General features: G+C 43.5%; 1 protein-coding gene and 1 non-coding gene across 2 annotated transcripts in view; both read left to right on the top strand.

The window, feature by feature from the left end:
* The window catches only part of LOC144599474 (sodium/hydrogen exchanger 9-like), a 411,061-nt gene that overhangs the window by 176,880 nt on the left and 211,450 nt on the right, over positions 1-22,731 (top strand). The window contains exon 9 of the mRNA XM_078410426.1: positions 11,775-11,863. Coding sequence (XP_078266552.1) covers positions 11,775-11,863 — 89 coding nt within the window. The remainder of the gene's footprint in view (positions 1-11,774; positions 11,864-22,731) is intronic.
* On the top strand, positions 9,116-9,224 carry LOC144599725 (U6 spliceosomal RNA). Its single transcript, XR_013548025.1, has one exon. It is a non-coding gene; the product is annotated as a U6 spliceosomal RNA (small nuclear RNA).

The following is a 22,731-nucleotide window of genomic DNA, read 5'->3' as shown; positions in this document are numbered from 1 at the left end:
ACACTAAAATTCTATCTACCAATCTAACAGGACTCCTCAATTAGTAAATCGGGTGACATCACGTTGAAAGTTTGTTGAAAGTTTTGACAATGTGGTGGTAACTGCATCGTTGTCTTGCACCAATGCTCCTGCGTGCAAGAGCTAATAAATGGAGGATGTGGAAAACTAGTAGAACTAAAGCAAAACACAACTGCTGGAAGAACTCAGCGGGTCAGGTAGTGTTTGTGGAGGGAATTAGAGAGTTCAAGAGCAGTCCTCAGACTAATGGAACTTGTTTGGAGCTGTGAAATCTTTATTGTTAGGCTGGGCAAATGCAACTGTTTTTAGATCCTTTTAGATGGCAGCAGGTAACATATTCAAAACTGTTGGCATCCTTTCATCTGCAGGGGTCGATGGATATTGCAGCATTAGACCTGATTAAATAGTTCAGTGGGAACTTTGCACAATCTGTGCAGTCGTTGTAAGTGGTGGTGGCACAATTGGATAGGCGAGAATCTGCCTGCTTCCTCTGGATGCTTTTCTCCTCGGGCTGTTACAGCCTATTCCTGTCATGAACTTTGACGTCTTGCAGGGACAATGACACGCATTGTTATGATCATTTGCCATCAATCAAGATCAGTTCTAAATGCCTTCACGATCCACTCACCTGCATCTTTTTGACCGCTCTGATAGTTCCCTATAATGCATGTCCTTGAGCATGCATCCACCCATCAGTCTGCTCAGATGCTCAGGAAATTGAAAACGTTTGATTCTGTTGTCACCCTTGAAAAGGTTTCTCTATGGAGAACTTTAAGTGTGGTGACTCCATTTAATATTCTTGCAGGCAGTGTAGTTGGAAGCTATTTCACTTTGCTCCTGGTTATATAAGTTGTGTTTGCTTATCTGTCATGTGCACTGGTATTTTTGATTTTGACAGTGAGCTTGGAGTAATTTCATGCTCTATTAATTAGCCTACAAGAGCAGCTCTTCTGAGTGAACATTGAATACTTCATCCAGTGAAAGGATGGGACAACTTAGGTAACTGTACAACTAGCTGTCTCTCATTAAGGGTGATTAATGGACTTTGTGAAGCTTTCTGTTGTAGTACAACTGTTTTTGTTATGCTCATGAAGAGAGCAATTGTCTGACAAGCTCTTGAAATGAGGTCCATAAATCTTGTTGTACATCTTTGCTGTGGGTTATAAGAGCAACATTATCTGGGATGAAAAACTTCCTGCTCAGCACCTTTTTGACTTTCGTCTTCACCTTGAATAATAACAGATTGAAAGAGCATCCCATCCAATCTTGCTTGTACGCACACACTACATTCTAAGTCTTAACCACAGGAGAAACACAGGTCTAAGGTGGGGGAAAGATTTAATAGGAACCTGAACGGTAACTTTTTCACACCAAGGGTGGTTGGTGTAAGGAAAGAGCTGTAGGTGGAGGAAATTGAGGCAGGTACAATCGCAACGTTTAGGAAACATTCATGGATAGTGCAGGTAGGTGGGACATGTTGGTCAGTGTAGGTAAGTGGGCTGAACGGCCTGTTTCCAAGCTGTAGGACTCTATGGCAGAGTCCAGGAGTACCAAGAAGTTCCCAAGAAAGTAGGAAGAAAAGCATATCCTTGTTTCGCACAATCTTTCTCCAGCATGCCAAAATAGATCCATCAAATAGAACAGTGCCTTATTTTGTTGTGGAAAAGCATATGTTTTAACAGTGTCGGTGGGCAATCTGTCTTCTCCAGCACCACAAATAACATAGCACAGCTGATGGTGTCAGATGCTTGGTGACATGGAATGGTCGATTTTCCTCTCAGCACTTTTGAAGTTGACACAGAAAGAAAAATCATGAATACAATTGATCTTCCAGCCCAATTTAGCTTGGATACAACTTGTTACAACTTGTTACAACCTGTTGATAGTGTTGTGATATTGCAAGGACTACTTTGTTGTGTCACAAGGACTACTTTGTGTGCCCGTGTAGCAATATGTATATATGAGAACGACGTGTTCTTTGCGGGCACTCTGGTTCCAGGTGGCCATGGAATAAACAGCCTGGATTTAAGCTCCAGCTTTCTAACCTTTAAACAAGTGTACTTGTGGTCAGTCCAGAGTCCTAACAAAGGTATAACAGATACCGGACCACGAAGTACAACAGATAGTGCACCAAGATGTCACTTATGTAAACTTTATGTACTGAATTAATACCACAGCAGTTGTCACAGTCATCTTTATCTCCATTATTTTTGTACAACGTGATGATATTTGCATTATGTATTTATTGTGATATCACACCTTCTTTGCAGCATTTCAGTTGCAGCTGATGAAAATGCGGTGGTAGTCTTTTCCCACACACAAGAATTTCCACTGGAGTAACATTCTTAGCTAGGAGTTGTGCCTTTAGATAATTAGCAAATAGCTCCACGTCTAATTCTGTACTGCGCTCCAGATTTTATTAGGTCCAGTGATTTACTACTAATTTCCCTTGCTGTTGTGGCATAGAGTTTTCAGCCAATGGGATATTGTTTCTCTGTGAAATGGTTTAGTCACCACATAATTTTAGTGTTGGCAGCAGGGCCCGGGACCATCTTCAGACCATTGTTTTCATTTCCTGATACCAAGGCTAACTGTACACAATTCCAAAGTTTGGTCCATTACTAATTTGTGAAATATCAGGTTGCTGCCAGTTTCTTATTTTCAGTTTGTCAAAGTTCTATTTCAGTGATCTCTGTTGCGTTCCAAGGCCATGTTCTTGAAGTGAAGATCAGTAATCGTTCTTCGACATTCCCTTTATGTCAGCCGTGAATGTTCTCTTTTCCCCAAATACCTTTGTACATATTGCTGTTCTGAAACCTTCCCAAATTTGCTCTGCAATCTTTGGCATTTAATTCCCAGACATGCTGCACTCAAGCGCTTTCACAAACTTTTGGCATCATCCCTGGTTCTTAGTGGTGTTGATTTTATGATTGATTTTACTCCATGCAGTTCCTTGGTCATATTATGAGGGAGTGATAAGCATTGGAGCCAACACAAAGAAATGTGCAAGTCATGTCATCATATCATACATATACAGCGCAGAAACAGGCTTTATCGGCCCACCAAGTCCGCGCCGCCCAGCGATCCCCGCACATTAACACTATCCTACACCCACTAGGGACAATTTTTACATTTACCCAGTCAATTAACCTACATACCTGTACGTCTTTGGAGTGTGGGAGGAAACCGAAGATCTCGGAGAAAACCCACGCAGGTCACGGGGAGAACGTACAAACTCCTTACAGTGCAGCACCCGTAGTCAGGATCGAACCTGAGTCTCCGGCGCTGCATTCGCTGTAAAGCAGCAACTCTACCGCTGCGCTACCGTGCCGCCCGTACTGAAGTCTTCTGCACTGAAGCCAAATCTTTCCTCCAAACAAAGTCTAGTTAATGCCAATGGCCATTTGGTGGATGATACTGTGACACGTATTGGGGTTCTTCCAGAAAATAATATCAATTGTTAATGCACAATTGGTCATTGGCCATTTTTATTTGTCTTGCTGACATAAAATGTCCCAGGCAATCTGATCATGAATTGTTCTCTGCACGAATGCATTAATATCTCTGAGGATGAATAATGGCTCAGTTGATGATAGTCCTTTGATAAATTGGCTTAATTATATTTTTACTTTTCAGAGATAGAATTCAATTTTAGTGCATGAGATTGCCTGAAGCCTAAGGTAAAAAGCTCTGGTTTCCCAATGGAAATTTCCAGAAGCTTTACAACTTTTTTGCGCTCAGAGTGGTGGACACCAGACTGACAATACCTTCAGCTTTTCTCCTTGCCAAAAGAAATTATGAGTGCCCTTGTGGTTTGCATGCTATCCAAACAGATCAGATATACCATACTCAGGTACAATCAGTTCAAACTCAAATAGAAAAGATAGAGGAAAGGGTAAGATACAGAGTGTTGTGGCTCATTAGACAATAGACAATAGGTGCAGGAGTAGGCCATTCAGCCCTTCGAGCCAGCACCGCCATTCAATGCGATCATGGCTGATCACTCTCAATCAGTACCCCGTTCCTGCCTTCTCCCCATACCCCCTCACTCCGCTATCCCCAAGAGCTCTATCCAGCTCTCTCTTGAAAGCATCCAACGAACTGGCCTCAACTGCCTTCTGAGGCAGAGAATTCCACACCTTCACCACTCTCTGACTGAAAAAGTTCTTCCTCATCTCCCAAAGCCCAATGTCCTCAATGGGGTAGAGGTCAACTGGGTAGTACCCTCAGAAAGGAGGAAGCTGTTCCTGAGTCCTGTTCCAATCATACCTTTAGAAAGGAAATGAGGAGGAATTTCTTCCACCAGAGGGTGGTGAATCTGTGGAATTCTTTGCCACAGACAGCTGTGGAGGTCAGGTCTTTGGGTATTTTTAAAGCAGAGATTGACAAGTTTTGTTTGATTAGTAAGGGTGTCAAAGGTTATGGGAAGAAGGCAGGTGAATGGGGTTGAGAGGGAAGATTAATCGGCCATGATCGAAAGACGGAGCAGATTCAGTGGGTCGTATAGCCTAATTCTGCTCCTGTGTCTTATGGTCTTATGGTTATGGATTCACTCTGGAGGGCACCTCCCACCAAACATAGAAACATAGAAAATAGGTGCAGGAGGAGGCCATTCGGCCCTATGAACCAGCACCGCCATTCATTGTGATCATGGCTGATCATCCACAATCAGTAACCCGTGCCTGCCTTCTCCCCATATCCCTTGATTCCACTAGCCCCTAGAGCTCTATCGAACTCTCTCTTAAAGCCATCCAGTGATTTGGCTTCCACTGCCCTCTGTGGCAGAGAATTCCACAAATTCACAACTCTCTGGGTGAAAAAGTTCCTTCTCACAGTTTTAAATGGTCTCCTTTTTATTCTAAGACTGTAGCCCCAGGTTCTGAACTCCCCCAACATTGGGAACATTTTTCCTGCATCTAGCTTGTCCAGTCCTTTTATAATTTTATATGTCTCTATAAGATCCCCTCTCATCCTTCTAAACTCCAGTGAATACAAGCCTAGTCTTTTCAATCTTTCCTCATATGACAGTCCCGCCATCCCAGGGATCAATCTCGTGAACCTACGCTGCACTGCCTCAATTACAAGGATGTCCTTCCTCAAATTAGGAGACCAAAACTGTACACAATACTCCAGATGTGGTCTTACCAGGGCCCTATACAACTGCAGAAGAACCTCTTTACTCCTATACTGAAATCCCCTTGTTATGAAGGCCAACATGCCATTAGCTTTTTTCACTGCCTGCTGTTCCTGCACGCCAACTTTCAGTGACTGGTGTACAAGGACACCCAGGTCTCGCTGCACTTCCCCCTTACCTAACCTGACACCATTGAGATAATAATCTGCCTCCTTGGTTTTGCCGCCAAAGTGGATAACATCACATTTATCTACATTATAATGCATCTGCCATGCAGCTGCCCACTCACTCAACCTGTCCAGGTCACCCTGCAACCTCCTAACATCCTCTTCGCAGCTCACACTGCCACCTAGCTTTGTGTCATCTGCAAACTTGCTAGTGTTACCTCTAATTCCTTCCTCCAAATCATTAATATGCATGTTCCTTTGGTTAGAGTTTGCATTGGGATCATGGAGGCAGGCAATCCTGTGTACTTATGAACTTATGATTTATGAACTTATGGGGAGAGCCTGCATCTGGGTGTCTTGTTTTCTGGAGCTCTGGTTATTATTATTGAATTTGTACAGTTCATGGTCAATCGCAAGTGACTTTTGAGTGTTGCTCACATGTTGCAGGTTGTCACCATCTGTCAGACCAAAGGTATTTATTCACAAAATGCTGGAGTAACTCAGCAGGTCAGGCAGCATCTCAGGAGAGAAGGAATGGGTGACGTTTCGGGTCGAGACCCTTCTTCAGACTGTCAGACCAAGGCACATGGTCCTGACATTCCAGCTCCTTCGCTGGAAAGTCATTTATTTTTACTTGGTGCAGCGTTTCTGTCTAGTCTCGCCCCGTGCGCCCAGGGAAGCAGTTGGGATATGGGAGACCAACACTGAATCGTCCAAGGTCTAGCAGAGTTATAGCTGACCAGTTGAATGCAATGAATTGTCTTACTGCCAAAGGTGAGGTGTAAAACTCACTTTGCACTGATTATGTGAAGATTATAACCTGTGACTGGCACCTCCTTGTTCTATGTATGCAGAATGCAAGAATGGAGCATTTTTTCCTTGTGATGTGGCTACCATGATGTGGACAATTAATAAGGTGCAGCTTTCTCCATGTATTGGCACCATCCTCTCAAAGGAGAGTTGATATATTTGGACAAGCTGTACTGCAGGAGGCGAGAGGTCTTCATCAGCATAAGAGCTTTAAAATGATGCTGCTCATTTTTAAATGTCCACTCACCTATTAGACACCAGCATTGCCCTGCAAAAATAAAAGTGACGTGAAGCTATTTAAAAGTACACACAAGCATTCCCTGACTTATGTAAGAGTTACAGTCCGTAAACCCTTGCGTACGTAAGACTTTACATATGTCGGAATCACGAACCCCATCCGTTGCCCGAAATAACTCACCGAGAGCATTAATTGTCGCGGCTGCATCCAGGGCACTTTCTGCAGTGCGTGGCCTTCTGGTAAGCATCGGCGCCATTGCTGGCTTGTTTCCATTGTAAACTTGAGTGATCGTACAGCTTTGTGGAAATGACAAACTGCCTTACTTGCACTAGGGACTGAGTACAGAATTGTTTACGTAAGTTCAAATTTGTGTAAGTCGCTTATTGCGTAAGATAGTGTCTGGTTTTTGGTAGCCCTCACTATATAACCAGCTTCTCTATGGATCAGTGAATGTGCTTGGGCTGGAAGATTGTTTTGTGACCTCGCCTTTCTCAATGAACGCTGAGGGCTAATGCCAGTGTGATGTGCCTTTTTGCAGCATCACCATGCATAGAAATCTTAAAAACCAGTGATTTCTTGACATCTTTGCACGCAATGGGTTGAGATGAAACTGTGGCATATGGATAATCTGCAAAGCTCCTTCAGATGGTACCTTATCTTGGCGTGTTTCCCAAAACAACTTGCTTTTGTTCTTCTTGGTTTCCTTGGTCTTTGTATTTGCTATTGGCCTAGATAGCGTGGACATGGTAACGATGTTTCCAGTAATGGGAGATTTTAGAACCAGAGGTCAGTCTCAGAATTACAGGACGCACCTTCAAAATGGAGATGAGGAGGAATTTCTATTGCCTAAGGGTGGTGAATCTTTGGAATTCATTGCCACAGATGGCTGTGGAGGCTAAGACATTGAGTATTTTTAAGGAGATTGATAGGTCCATGATTAGGATGGGCATCAAAGGTTATGGGGAGAAGGCAGGAGAAAGGGGTTGAGAGGGAAAAATAGATTAGCCTTGATTGAATGGCGGAGTAGATTTGATGGGCTGAATGGCCTAATTCTGCTCCTATGCCTTATGGTCTTATGGTAATGGATTCATCTCGTGGGCACCACCTGCCAAACGATCTGCATGTTCTTTTGGTTAGAGTTTGTATTGGGATCATGGTGAGAGAAAATCCTGTGCCAAATCTCCATCACAGAATTCCATATCAAAATCAGCATATTCAATGTTTTTGATTTATTCGGTTTCGAGTTGGAAAACACTGCCACAATCCAGCAGCCAGCCACAACTTTGGCTGGGTAATGGCCATGAATGTTAGTGATGCCAGCTGCAGAAAATACCTCAAAGACTGCTCATCATATTAATGCTCATTATTCTGCGGCCCAAACACATGAATCCATCTGTGAGTGGGTGAGATCAGTATGACTCGGGCAAGGCCAAATTATCTGAAATGCAAAACAGTTTACAGTTACAGGCCGTGCTTCAAAATAAATTGTCAATATTGTGCTTGTTTTTAATTGTTTGCTTTGCTGCAGTGACTTGGGTAGTTTGTTCCAAATATTACTGTTCAAGATAAATGTTATGACTGTGGGGATGGGCGATTTACATTGCCATGGTGTAATTTAATCTGAAAAATAGTCATAGAGAAATATAGTGTGGAAACAGGCTCTTTGGCCCAACTCGTCCATTCCAACCTAGACGCTCATCTCAACTAGTCTAATTTTCCCGCGTTGGCCCATATCCTTCCAAACCTTTCCTATCTGTGTATCTATCCAATTGTTTTTTATATGTTGTTATTGTAACTGTCCCTACCACTTCCTCTGCAAGCTTATTCCCATGTACGCCTTGCCCTCTGTGTGAGGAAGTTGTCCCTCAAGTACCTTTTAAATTTTTCCTCTCTCACCTTAAACCTGTGCCCTCTAGTTTTTGATTCCCCTTCCCTGGGAAAAAGATGTGCATTCATCTGAAGAAGGGTCTCGACCTGAAATATCACCCATTCCTTCTCTCCTGAGATGCTGCCTGACCTGCTGAGTTACTCCAGCATTTTGTGAATAAATGCATTCATCTTATCTATGCTGCTCATGTTTTTATACACCTTTGTAAGATCGCTCCTCAGTCCCCTATGTTCCATGGAATAAATTCAGAGCCTGCCCTACCTCTCTCTATAACTCGGACCCTTGAGCCATGACAACGTTCTTGCCGATCTTCCAGCTTAATGACACCTTTCCTATGGCAAGGTTACCGAAAGGAAACCAATTATTCGAAGTACGAACTCACCAATGTTTTGTACAACTGCAACATAACATTCCAATTCCTGAACTCAATTGCCTGACTGAAAGCCAACAAGCCAAATAGACTTGATGGGCCGAATGGCCTAATTCTGTTCCTAGAACTTATGAACTTCCTAAATGAAGTAAAATGATTGCAATTTTCTCGCAGATTCCTGGAAAACTTATGGTACTCTTCTGTGTGTCCAAGGACACAGCTTCGAATTGTCTGAAGTTAGGATTTCTCCAAGCACTGCAACCTTTTATTCATTGTAGCATCTCACAAAAGACTGGGTGCGTTCCCTACACCATTGCTTGTTTTGTAATGGTAAGAGTTGATACGGTATACCGGCACTTCAAACAAGTTAAACATTTGATTGATGAAGTGCGGCCAATAGAGTCAGGTGAACTGTTATGTGTGCACTGGCATGTTTTGTCTACAAAGAATGCACTGCCCTCCACCACAGTTGCCAGAGCTTCCAACCACCCCACATATGTGCTCGATTCGGAAAAAAAATCATTGTAGCGATACTGAGAAGATTAGCATGGCCCCTGAGCAAGGATGGCATGCAAATTCATGAAGTGTTCCATATTTTTCGAACGGCACGGTGGTGCAGTGGTAGAGTTGCTGCCTTACAGCGCGCCAGAGAGCCGGGTTCAACACTGACTGCAGGTGCTGTCTGTACATGTTCTCCACGTGACTGCGTGGGTTTATCCCGGAAGCTCCAGTTTCCCCCCACATTCCAAAGACGCACAAGTTTGTAGGTTAATTGGCTTTGGTAAAAATTGTACAGGTGCTCCTCAACTTACGATGGGGTTACGTTCTAATAAACCCATCGGAAACCGAAAATATCATACGTCGAAATGCATTTAAATACACCTGATCACGTGGCCGGAAGCAAGCTGCCGTTGCCTAGCGTTTGCATCATTGTAAAGTCAAAATATCATACATCGAAGCATCATTAGTCGGGGAGCACCTGTAAATTGTTCCTAAGTGTGTAGGATTGTGCTAGTGTAATGGTGATCGCTGGTCAGTGCAAACTCTATTTCCATGCTGTTTGTCTTTACTCAATGAAATTAAATACTCATGTTCCATTTCCTACACTTCTGCCCTTATCATTTTCTCGTCTTGTCTAACACAATGGACAGGATTTCCCTTATCCCCACCTTTCAAACTCACTAAACTCCACATTCAATGCATTAATCTCTGTTTTTTTGTCATCTTCAACATTATCTGCACCAAATTATTCTTCCTCTCTCCTCCCTTCTAGCATTCTAAAGGGTCTGTTCCCACCATTAATTTCTGTTTCACTCTTCCATCTCCAACACTGCTCACTTTCCTTGTCGCACCACACCCCACACAATAGCAGGAACTCACCACTTGATCTTTTACTTCCTCCCTTCCCACCATCCATCATCGTCGGTCACTCTCAGCAAGTATGACTGGCCTTTCCAAAGGACGCCTGTGCGTGGCTTTGTTTAACGTGGGGAGACTGGTGCACAGACAGCCACCACATGGTCCTTGACAGATCTGGGTCAGGATCCAGTGGCATGGAGTCCAAGAAGACCAGGGACTCTTTTCTGCTACAGCCTTCATCCGCCTTCCCAGCCGTTGTGATGCTCCACTAAAGTCGGCCATCATCCTCCACCTGTTCCACCGTTGAGGTCTTGGTTGGATTGCTCTTCATCAGGGACCTCCCCCTCGACCTTATCTCCATGGGTAACCCTACCAGGAGCATAGCCCCCATCGGCATCGCTCTCAGGATCTCAGGACCACACAAGCTTCCCCACCACGACAAGCTGATGATCCACAGAGAAGATTGCCCACCATCCAGGCACCCACACACTCCTTCCAAATAAAGCATTAGTGTACGTCATTCATGCTTTTATGCATTGGAGAAACCAAGCCCAACTTGGGTGACTGTTTTGCAGAACATCTCTGCATTGGCAAGGATAACTATGCCTGCCTGTTACATCAGTTGTCCACACATTTCCACTGACATCTCTAACGTTGGCATCTTACATTGTTCCAACAAGGTCCAACTTAAATTCAAGGAACGGCATCCCATCTTCCACCTAAGCATGTTAGAACCTTTAGCATGTGACACCAAATTCAACAGTTTTGGATTGCCACCACTTCAGTAGTTACAGGCATTTGCCAATGTAGTTAGCTGTATTCCTTCACATGGATACATAGAGAATTGAGGGATATCAATCATGAGCAAGAAGATGAGATTAGTTTATCTTGGCATCATGTTTGGTACAGTCGTTGTGGGCTGAAGGGCCTGTTGATAGGCTGTACAATGACTGTACTAAACATGATGCCACGATAAACTTGATTCTATTTCCAGTTTGTATCAGAACTGACCAGTTCTGGTGTAATCCATTAGGAAATAAAGTTAAACTTTGTGTTTCCTGAAGCCCAGTTCCTATGTTGTTGTGTTCCTGTTTCAGGATTGGAAGCCTGCAAACATCACTGGTGTATTTTAGGATTTGTAAGAGACAACTGATGCAACAACTCCATGTACATCGCGTGCCAGAATAATAAGTAAAGGAATTAAATTGGCTCAATCAAAGCTGTGGCAATGGACAAATCTATCTGGAACTACCTCAGGCACAGCCAACAGCTGATCATTATGCACAGGTCTATAAAGAGGTAATAATCACTGGGCTTCTAGACATTGTTACAGGCATTTACCAATGCAGTTAGCAGTATTGTCCTGCCAAATCATAGCTGTAAATTTCTCTAAAGTGTTCCTTGGGAATCCTAGAATTTAAAAAAACTCAAATTAAAGCCCTTTGGGCAATGTTCAACCTCAATTTCTTCTTCAGGGGATAGACACACAATGCTGGAGTATCTCAGGGGGTCAGGCATGATCTCTGGAGAAAGGGAATAGGTGACATTTCAGGTCGAGCCCCTTCCTCAGGCTTGAAACATCACCTAATCGTTTTCTCCAGGGATTCTGCCTGACCCACTGAGTTACTCCAGCATTTTGTGTCTATCTTTGGTGTAAACCAGCCTCTGCAGTTCCTTCCTAAATATTCTGCCTTCTTAAGTGGCCCTGATTCGTGTTTTAACTCAAGCATTTCAGAGTCATGAAATAAAATAATTCACTAAAGACGGACAATATTTTTTCCATATTACAGGAATTGTTGCCGTTCTCTTCTGTGGAATCACTCAAGCTCACTACACCTACAATAATCTTTCTGATGAAGCAAAGATGAGGACAAAGCAGGTAGGAAGTAACCTTTGATGTGTATTTAAGTGACAATGTACTACAGATATAACACATTGGGAGGCAGAATCAGACGATTCTTGTAATAAAGTCTTTCGTTGAACAAAAGAGTTGAAGCAATAGCTCTGGACGAAGGCCACCTTTCATGTTTTCAACACGCCAACTTCATTGCAAGCCAACAACATTTAGCCAACAAACTTGGTTCCTGGCAACCGAATTCAAAGGTTAATTGGCCAGCACTCAGCAGAGTTGAGCTGCAAAGAGAATGAAGTGGGTGGAATAGGTTCCCTGGTACAGAGATTTACCTCTTTCATTCTATCCCCCTCCACTAAATTATTTTCCTCCTCCCCACTTGATCCCCTTTCTCCCCTCTGCTTAATATTTTTTCACCCACATTTGATCTTTTTCCCTTCCCACTCGAACCTTCAACCCCACCACTCAACCCTCCTTCTCCCCATTCAATTATCCTTCTCCCCCAGTTCCATACTTTCTACTGCCATTGAATTTTCTTTCTCCCTCACTCGATCCTCTTTCCTCCTCAGGCCATCTCTTTCTCCTCCGCTATAGATCGCTTTCTACCCCCACACAATCATCTTTCCCTTTCGTGTTCCTTTCCCCTGTTCTCCCACATTGTTGTTTGCGGGGTAGAGTCACAGAGACTTATAGCATGACAGGCCCATCGGCCCAACAATAGACAATAGACAATAGACAATAGACAATAGACAATAGGTGCAGGAGTAGGCCATTCAGCCCTTCGAGCCAGCACCGCCATTCAATGCGATCATGGCTGATCACTCTCAATCAGTACCCCGTTCCTGCCTTCTCCCCATACCCCCTCACTCCGCTATCCTTAAGAGCTCTATCCAGCTCTCTCTTGAAAGCATCCAACGAACTGGCCTCCACTGCCTTCTGAGGCAGAGAATTCCACACCTTCACCACCCTCTGACTGAAAAAGTTCTTCCTCATCTCCGTTCTAAATGGCCTACCCCTTATTCTTAAACTGTGGCCCCTTGTTCTGGACTCCCCCAACATTGGGAACATGTTATCTGCCTCTAATGTGTCCAATCCCCTAATTATCTTATATGTTTCAATAAGATCCCCCCTCATCCTTCTAAATTCCAGTGTATACAAGCCCAATCGCTCCAGCCTTTCAACATACGACAGTCCCGCCATTCCGGGAATTAACCTAGTGAACCTACGCTGCACGCCCTCCATAGCAAGAATATCCTTCCTCAAATTTGGAGACCAAAACTGCACACAGTACTCCAGGTGCGGTCTCACCAGGGCCCGGTACAACTGTAGAAGGACCTCTTTGCTCCTATACTCAACTCCTCTTGTTACGAAGGCCAACATTCCATTGGCTTTCTTCACTGCCTGCTGTACCTGCATGCTTCCTTTCATTGACTGATGCACTAGGACACCCAGATCTCGTTGAACTCCCCCTCCTCCTAACTTGACACCATTCAGATAATAATCTGCCTTTCTATTCTTACTTCCAAAGTGAATAACCTCACACTTATCTACATTAAACTGCATCTGCCATGTATCCGCCCACTCACACAACCTGTCCAAGTCACCCTGCAGCCTTATTGCATCTTCCTCACAATTCACACTACCCCCCAACTTAGTATCATCTGCAAATTTGCTAATGGTACTTTTAATCCCTTCGTCTAAGTCATTAACGCCCAACATGTCCCAACATGTCCCATCTACACTTGTCCCACATGCCTACATTTGGCCCAAATCCCTCTAAACTTGTCCTATACATGTACCTGTCTAAATGTTTCTTAAATGGTGCAGTAGTACCTCTCCTCCATCTTCACCAGCAGCTCATTCCATACACCCACCACTCTTTGTGTGAAAACGTTATTCCTCAGGTTCCTATTAAATCTTTCCCCTTCACATACCTATGTCCTCTGGTTCTCAATTCCCCTACTCTGAGCAAGAGATTCTGTGCGTCTACCTGATCTACTCCTCACATGATTTTGTACACCTCTTTAAGATCACCCCTTGTCCTCCTGCGCTCCAAGGAATAGAGTCCTAGCCGACTAAACCTCTCCCTATCGTACAATGACACTGTCACCACTGTGGCTGGCTAAAACTAGATGTGCTTCCTGTAGCTACAAGAGCAAAGGGAAGAGGAAGCAATAACAATGAGCGGATACAGATTCGGAGAAGTTTGGAGCAAAAATAGTTGTGAGGCACAGTGTAGATACTACTCTTCACTGTACCAATAAAACCGTAATGACATATTTGTCTTGTTTTATTGATGATCCAGACTGTTGCCCCAGAAAACTATAACACAGATTCATTTTGCTGATTCTGAGCTGTAATTCACTTTATGACTTCCTTCCGACCTGTTTTTGACCGATATATTGTGCATGGTTGTCGTAGCAACACTCCAGATTTATATTGTTACTGGGGGAAAAAAGATAAATGAGTTATTTCTGGTAAACCCAAACCACAGTTATATTTCCATCTTTCACTAATGGCCTTTCAGCTTAATGTTGAATTATGATCAAGTTTGTGGTGTTTAATTGTATCCACTTAAAAGTAGTTGCACTAGTTGCAAATTCATTTCACTTCTGACCTTGCCGGAGGGAGGATTTGTACCTGGTTTCACCTGTGCTGCATTTCAGCACAGTCGGCCTTGTCTAAACACTGCAAACAAAGCGAACACTACCAGAATTTTCTGCTAATTTGCCTGAAATGCTGCACAGTTCATGATCGAAACAGATGTAGTTGCTATTTATGAGGTTCGCACCCTGTGCCACCTCAACATATAGTTCACCTATCACCTCCAGCGAAAGACAACAGGGAACAGCTCTTCTTGAGTCGGCGTCGTGTTCTTGAGATGGTATGAGCGGTGGAGGAAGACTCCAGTTTTAACAAAGCTAATTATAACTTGAACCCTGGCCTCAGGGCAGCAGGCAAGTCATTGTGTCACAGTTTGAAGAATTAATTCATTAACAAGAACCAGTGATGCATTTAAATGTGATAAAGGTTTTCTCCTCTTGCCTTGGTGCTGTGGGAACTGCTTCACTTATTATGTGAATCATAATATGCTGTGGCAGCTTCCATTTTACCTTCTATAGACAATAGACAATAGACAATAGGTGCAGGAGTAGGCCATTCGGCCCTTCGAGCCAGCACCACCATTCAATGTGATCATGGCTGATCATTCTCAATCAGCACCCCGTTCCTGCCTTCTCCCCATACCCCCTGACTCCGCTATCCTTAAGAGCTCTACCTAGCTCTCTCTTGAATGTATTCAGAGAATTGGCCTCCACTGCCTTCTGAGGCAGAGAATTCCACAGATTCACAACTCTCTGACTGAAAAAGTTTTTCCTCATCTCAGTTCTAAATGGCCTACCCCTTATTCTTAAACTGTGGCCCCTGGTTCTGGACTCTCCCAACATTGGGAACATGTTTCCTGCCTCTAACGTGTCCAACCCCTTAATAATCTTATACGTTTCGATAAGATCCCCTCTCATCCTTCTAAATTCCAGTGTATACAAGATTTTAGCTCTTGTGTTTTTGTACTCAATCAATGTTTCTAAGATCAATGTTTGTGAAAATGCAGTTCCCAGTGGCTGGGAATTGGTCTGTTTCTGTTCTATGTAGTTTCACATTTCATATTGAAAGTGCCTGCTCACTCTCCAACAACAGCAAAGCAGCATTTCCATTTCATTTCTAAACTGGTACCGTCAACTCGGCCTGATGTAAATCTCTGCCGCCCCACCACGGTGAAGTGTTTTTTTCTATCTGTCTCACACTGTCATTTCTATCAAACAACACCTTGCTGTCTGTTTTGTTACTGACATCCATTGAACAGACAAAGTGGCTGTATTATTATTATAGACATAAAGTGCTGGAGCAACTCAGCAGGTTGGGCAACATCTCTGGAGAAAAAGGATGGTGGACATTTCGGGTCGGGACCCTTCCTCGGACTGAAAGTAGAGGCTAGGGAAAGGGAGGTAAGAAAAGACCAGAATAAATCAGGCCCAATAAAACAGATGACCAAGGGTGGGTGGAGCCCATAATGGCCCGCTATTGGCTGGGGTAGAAGCATTTGCAGGTTAGAGAAAAGCTGAACATTTTTGAGAAAATTCAAATTAATCCATTCCAATCCAATAAATTATTTATTGCCAGCAACCACTCTAGTAGTGGAAACTGAGTCTCTTTCCTACTTATTTTCATTCAGATTTGAGACATTAAAAATGTTAAATAGTGTCATTGTCATTGAGTCATACGGCACAGAATCAGGTCTTTCATCCCAACTTGCCCATGCTGACCAATATGCTCCACCTACACTAGTCGCACCTGTCCGCATTAGGCCCGTATCATTCTAAACACCTGTTCATGTACATGTCCAAATGCCTTTTAAATGTTGTTGTAGTACCTGCTTCAGCTACTCCCTCTGGCTGCTCGTTCGCTATACCCACCACCCTCTATGTGGAAAAAGTTGCCCCTCAGGTTTCTATTAAATTTTCCCCCTCTCACTTATATCCCCTAGTTCTGGATTCCCCTATTCTAGGTTAAAGAATCTCAGCATTTACGCAATCTCTTCGCCTCATGATATTACACACCTCTAAAATCACCCCTTATCCTCCTGTGCTTCAAGGAATAAGTCCTAGCCTACCCAACCTCTCCCAAAAGCTCAGGCCCTCCAGCCATGGCAACATCCTCGTAAAATCCTCTCTACACACTTTCCAGTTTAACATTCTTACGATAGCAAGGTGATTAAAACTGAACACAAACCCCAAATGCTGTCTCACTAATGTCTTGAACAACTGTAACATAACATCCCAACTTCTATACTCAGTATAGAACTTCTATATTCTGATTGGTGAAGGCTAATGTACCAAAAGCCCTCTTGGCCACCCTATTATCTACCCGTGACGCCACTTTCAAGGAACTATGCTCCTACGCTCCTAAATCTCTCTACTCTGCACCTTTCCCCTAGACCTGCCATTTCATCATTTTTTGCATTATTTTCCCCCTGTCTGTATTCTCTGCCACTATATCAATCCAATATTTTGTACTCTCTTTAGTATCTGTTCATGATTTAATTTGATTGACCCACGTCCTCCTTAATTCATCCACTGTTAGTTTCACAATCCTAGTCAAAGAGTAGGAATAAACGGGTCCTTTTCGGAATGGCAGGCAGTGACTAGTGGGGTACCGCAAGGCTCAGTGCTGGGACCCCAGTTATTTACAGTGTATATTAATGATTTGGACGAGGGAATTGAATGCAACATCTCTAAGTTTGCGGATGACACGAAGCTGGGTGGCAGTGTTAGCTGCGAGGAGGATGCTAGGAGGCTGCAGAGTGACTTGGATAGATTAGGCGAGTGGGCAAATGCATGACAGATGCAATATAATGTGGATAAATGTGAGGTTATCCACTTTGGTGGCAAGAACAGGAAAGCAGAGTATTACCTGAATGGTGACCGATTGGGAGAAGGGGAGATGCAACGTGACCTGGGTGTCATGGTGCACCAGTCATTGAAAGCAAGCATGCAGGTGCAGCAGGCAGTGAAGAAAGCGAATGGTATGTTGGCATTCATAGCAAGAGGATTTGAGTTTAGGAGCAGGGAGGTTCTGCTGCAGTTGTACAGGGCCTTGGTGAGACCGCACCTGGAGTATTGTGTGCAGTTTTGGTCTCCTAACCTGAGGAAAGACGTTCTTGCCTTAGAGGGAGTACAGAGAAGGTTCACCAGATTGATCCCTGGGATGGCGGGACTTACATATGAGGAAAGACTGGATAGACTGGGCTTGTACTCGCTGGAATTTAGAAGACTGAGGGGGGATCTTATAGAAACATATAAAATTCTTAAGGGGTTGGAGAGGCTAGATGCGGGAAGATTGTTCCCGATGTTGGGGGAGTCCAGAACCAGGGGTCACAGCTTAAGGGGGAAGTCTTTTAGGACCGAGATGAGAAAACATTTCTTCACATAGAGAGTGGTGAGTCTGTGGAATTCTCTGCCACAGAAGGTAGTTGAGGCCAGTTCATTGGCTATATTTAAAAGGGAGTTAGATGTGGCCCTTTTTGCTAAAGGGATCAGGGGGTATGGAGAGAAGGCAGGTACAGGTTACTGAGCTGGATGATCAGCCATGATCATATTGAATGGCGGTGCAGGCTCGAAGGGCCGAATGGCCTACTCCTGCACCTATTTTCTATGTTTCTATGTTTCTATGTTTATTCCGATGTGTTGTAGAGATACCCATTTGTCCTCTCGCTCACTAGGATGCCCAGTTATCCTCTTGCTGTGACGTTATCAATGTCTACCTTCTGCAACATGCAGTGCAAAGTATTATTAGGTTTAAGTAGACAAGGGCAGTCCAATGATGGGCATTATTCAATGACCTGCCAAAGGAAATTCGGGGTTGGTATGTTTAATTCAGTTATTATCGGTTGCACGCAGACCCTGGGCCAAGGTTATAGCTTAGATCTTCCCTATATTTAAATGCATGGTTATATCACCTTGTGGGATACATTTATAGGCCATTGAGCACAAGCAGTCCCGTGGTGAGACTTCACCTCAGAAATAATGATTAATTTTAATACAGATTAATTTTAATACTGATTAAATAAAATATAGAATAAATTTAAGTAAACTCTACAAAACACCCCCATCCCTTTTCTCCATCATAACTCCCTCCCCCCCCCCCCCCCCCACTTTACTTTCCCTTTCCCTGAGCCCTGGCTTATCTTGCACTTATCTCTCCCTCCCCCCCCCCCACCTACTATAACAATCTCTCCCCTCCATCTACTAAATAATTTGCATCTCGTCAATCCTCTATCTTCAGAATTCACAACTCTCCAATCCTTTTGTCTCACACCCTGTGTTTGTTCATCTCTGGCCTTTGTCCAACGATCTGGCTATTAAAACCCCCCTTCACCTGTGTTCACCCAGGATCTAATTTGCTTTGTCTTGCCGCTCCTCACTTCTACTTTTATTTCCCCCCACCCCTGCAATCAGTCTGAAAAAGGGTCCCGAACCCCAAATGTCACCTATCCATGTTCTTCAGGGATGTTGCCTGACCCACTGAGTTATCAAGCACTTTGTGTCTTGGCATCTCCAGTTCCTTGTTTCTACAAGAGCATCTTGCTCTTCATCCAACAGCCGCTAATATCCTCATACCAAGCTTCCACATCTTGCAGATTGAATTTATTGTTCTTGTCTGCTGATATCCAAACAGTGTAAATACCAACAGATCCAGCTCCTTATAAACCTGTATCCTATCTCACTGGACTGTTAGTGCAACCTTGGCCAGCTGCAGCTGTGTCATTGCAGGAGTTAAATTTAAAATCATTCCTCTTTAAAACAGTCAAAGACAATTCCCTTCCTACCTTTGTAACCTTCTCCTATTCCAATATACTTCCTAACCAAACCTCTAGTCAACAGCTGTAATGTTGATTAAGCTGCTTGGGAAATAAATGTGGCCAGCTGTTAGATTTTAAGAAGTTTAAGAATAAGGGGCAGGCCATTTAGAACTGAGATGAGGAAAAACTTTTTCAGTCAGAGAGTTGTGAATCTGTGGAATTCTCTGCCTCAGAAGACAGTGGAGGCCAATTCTCTAAATGCATTCAAGAGAGAGCTAGATAGAGCTCTTAAGGATAGCGGAGTCAGGGGGTGTGGGAAGAAGGCAGGAACGGGGTATTGATTGAGAATGATCAGCCATGATCACATTGAATGGCGGTGCTGGCTCGAAGGGCCGAATGGCCTCCTCCTGCGCCTATTGTCTATTGTCTATTTTCTATTTTGCACAAGACCTTTCTTGGGATATTTCGTTACGTTTATGGTGCTTATATAAGTAGCCATTATTACTGGGGGGGGGGGGTTTGGTCTTTCAGCCTCCCCACAGTTTTCAATTTCTCTCTGGGATTTTCTGTGAAAGGCATTACCTTCCCACCTGCAAAACCTTTCAAGTCATTGATCAGACAGCATGGAAGCAGCCTCTTTGAACCCCAGGGCCTGAACTAATCATCACGCATCCACTTGTACTGGTCCCATTTCATTCTCTCCACAAATCTCTCATGTTGTAGTTACCATTCTCCCCCCAGTTTTGCCTGTGGGTTTGTCAGCAGTGAAATACCTTGGGATGTTTTCCAGAGTTGAAGGTGCTATATGTGTATATTTTCCATCAATTTCTGGCGTTAGTTTTGCTTATTAAGCTTTCTCATAACTCGAAGAAAAACATTGCCGTGAGCTGCCAAACTATATTTCACATCAGTTACAGAGACTTGAGATAAAAGTGACTTCTTATTAGAATTTAATGTCTTGTATAATCTTTGTATAATTTTGTTGTCCTCCCATTGTTTCGTATGTAACTTTTTTCCAGCTTCTTTCCATTGCTGAACCAGAGACTTCGGTATTTCTCCTTTGCTTGACAGACATGTGCGGTTCTTGGCATTTTTTCCTGATCAGCTTCTTTAAGTCAGCACAGTAACTGCCATCAGAACTAGTAGATAGGACCAGCCATGCCAGCACAGAACTTCTGCAGCACTGCCTAAAGAGCTGAAGTGATAGCAGCTTCTTCATCCAACTATATTGTGTTTGGGCTTTTTTTCTGACCAATTAGGAGCACTTTTGGGCCCCATATCCGAGGAAGGATGTGCTGGCGCTGGAGAGAGTCTAGAGGAGGTTTACGAGAATAATCCCAGGAATGAGAGGGTTAACATATGATGAGTGTTTGACGGCACTGGGCCTGTACTCGCTGGACTTTAGAAGGATGACTGAAACTTACCGAAAAGTGAAAGGCCTGGATAGAGTGGACATGGAGAGGATGTTTCCACTCGTGGGAGAGCCTAGGACTAGAGGACACAGCCTCAGAATAAAAGGACATACCTTTAGAAAGGAGATGAGGAGGGATTTCTTTAGTCAGAGGCTGATGAATCTGTGGAATTCATTGTGTAGAATATTTTTAAGGCAGAGATTGACAGATTCTTAATTAATATGGGCATAATGGGTTCTGGGAAGGAAGCAGGAGAATGGGGTTGAGAGAGAAAAATAGATCAGCCATGATTGAATGGCGGAGTAGACTTGATGGGCCGAATGGCCTAATTCTGCTCCTCTCACTTATGAACTTATGACCCGCAAAATTGTCCGTTTTCTGGTCAAGCAAACAAAGTCCATCGCATCCAACAGCACATATATTTCCAAAGCAGCTTAATCAATTCCCTCCTCCCATCACTTGCATAAGCCTCCCCTTGAAGATGCTGGTGCCACTTGTAGGAAAGGTTGTTTCTTGCTGCCATCTGCTCTCTTGTCCTTTGAGTAACGGGCAGCAAATGTTGCTAGGTCATCGGAGAGCTGAGATTGATTCTATTTCCCTTCAGGGTCGCTGCAGTGTACTTCTCCAGCATGGATCACTGTTCAGCTGTGAAGCGTGTCTTATTTTTCCGCCTCTTTACAGCTATTCCTGATGTTTATGGAGGCGCAAACGAGCTAACCTCATACACTGCCAACCGAACAGATTTCCCTGGTCTGAACAAATAGCTTACAAACTCACTAACGGGACACCATAGCCATTGTTTAAATATTGTCTGTTTATGGAATTTGGAACTTAGGTGCCGTAAATCAATATCTTCATCACAGGTATTGGGAAAGCCATATAGTTTATAGCATCTTAAAGTATATCTTGCTGCAAAGAACTTTTGAAAAAACGTGTTAGAAAGACAGTTCGTTGAGATAGTACAGTAATTGGCTTGTTGCACTTGTTATATTTTCAAGCATTTTGATGTTGATATGTACTACTGCCAGGAAATGTAAGTTATTTGTCACGTGCACTAACAACTTTGGGAGTATAAACATCGTATCTCCTCCATTCTAAGTCATTTTATTTCACTGAAGACTACCTTAGCGTCGTAGTTGATTCTATTGTTGCTGAAGAACAGTTTTACTAACATTTACTAACAAGTCTGAAGAAGGGTCTCCACCCAAAACATCACCCATTCCTTCTCTCCAGAGATGCAGCCTGCCCAGCATTTAAACCAGCATCTGCAGTTCTTTCCTACACTTACTAACATTTGTGTTTATTACATATCTCTGTATAAAATATATGAATGCCTGATGCCTGGCACATTTGGGATTGTGAATTTTCACTCCTCTCCACCTTACATTCCTTCCTCCAATCCCGTGTTGATTCACTTGAACTTAAAATTCCCAGGTTAGGCTGGACAGGTTGGAGCTACATTCCCCAGGAAGGGTCCCGACCCAAAACGTTACCTATACATGTTCTCTTGAGATGATGCCTGACCAGCTGAGCTACCACAACCCTCTGGGTCTTCTGTAGATCTGTGTTCGTTGAAGTTTAGAAGAAGGAGGGTTCAAACATCTCAGATCCTAAGGGGGCTTGTCAGAGGGGATATTGTGCTGTTTTCACCATTGGGAGAGTCATGAATAAGGGGACATAGTTATAACATTTGGCCAGTCATTTACAAAATGAGTGCGTTGCAATTACTTTCTTCGGAGAATAGTGAATCTCTGGAATTCTCTGCCCTGGAGGTTGGTGGAGGCTGGATCATTAAATATTTTTAAGGTGGAAATAGATAAACATTTGAAAGATGGAGGAATTGAGAACTATGGGAACTGGCACGAGAGAAGAATTGAGGCCAGCATAGATCAGCCTTGTTCTTCAATTGAATTGCTGGGCAGGCTTGAAGGGTCTGATGACCTACTCTTGTTCCTATTTTCTTGAGTAGAGGATTAATTTGCTGTAGATTCCACTGAAGACATATAGCGATGGATAGATTTTAAGGATACTTGTTTTTGCAGTTAGTTAGTTATACAGGAAGGATAAATAGGGCAGAGCTAGCACATTCTGCAAACAAATGGTGTCAGTAGGGAGAAGGAATTCCA

The sequence above is a fragment of the Rhinoraja longicauda genome, chromosome 13, assembly GCF_053455715.1.
Source record: "Rhinoraja longicauda isolate Sanriku21f chromosome 13, sRhiLon1.1, whole genome shotgun sequence".
NCBI classification, from domain to species: domain Eukaryota; kingdom Metazoa; phylum Chordata; class Chondrichthyes; order Rajiformes; family Arhynchobatidae; genus Rhinoraja; species Rhinoraja longicauda.
This window is presented reverse-complemented; position numbering and strand designations above follow the sequence as displayed.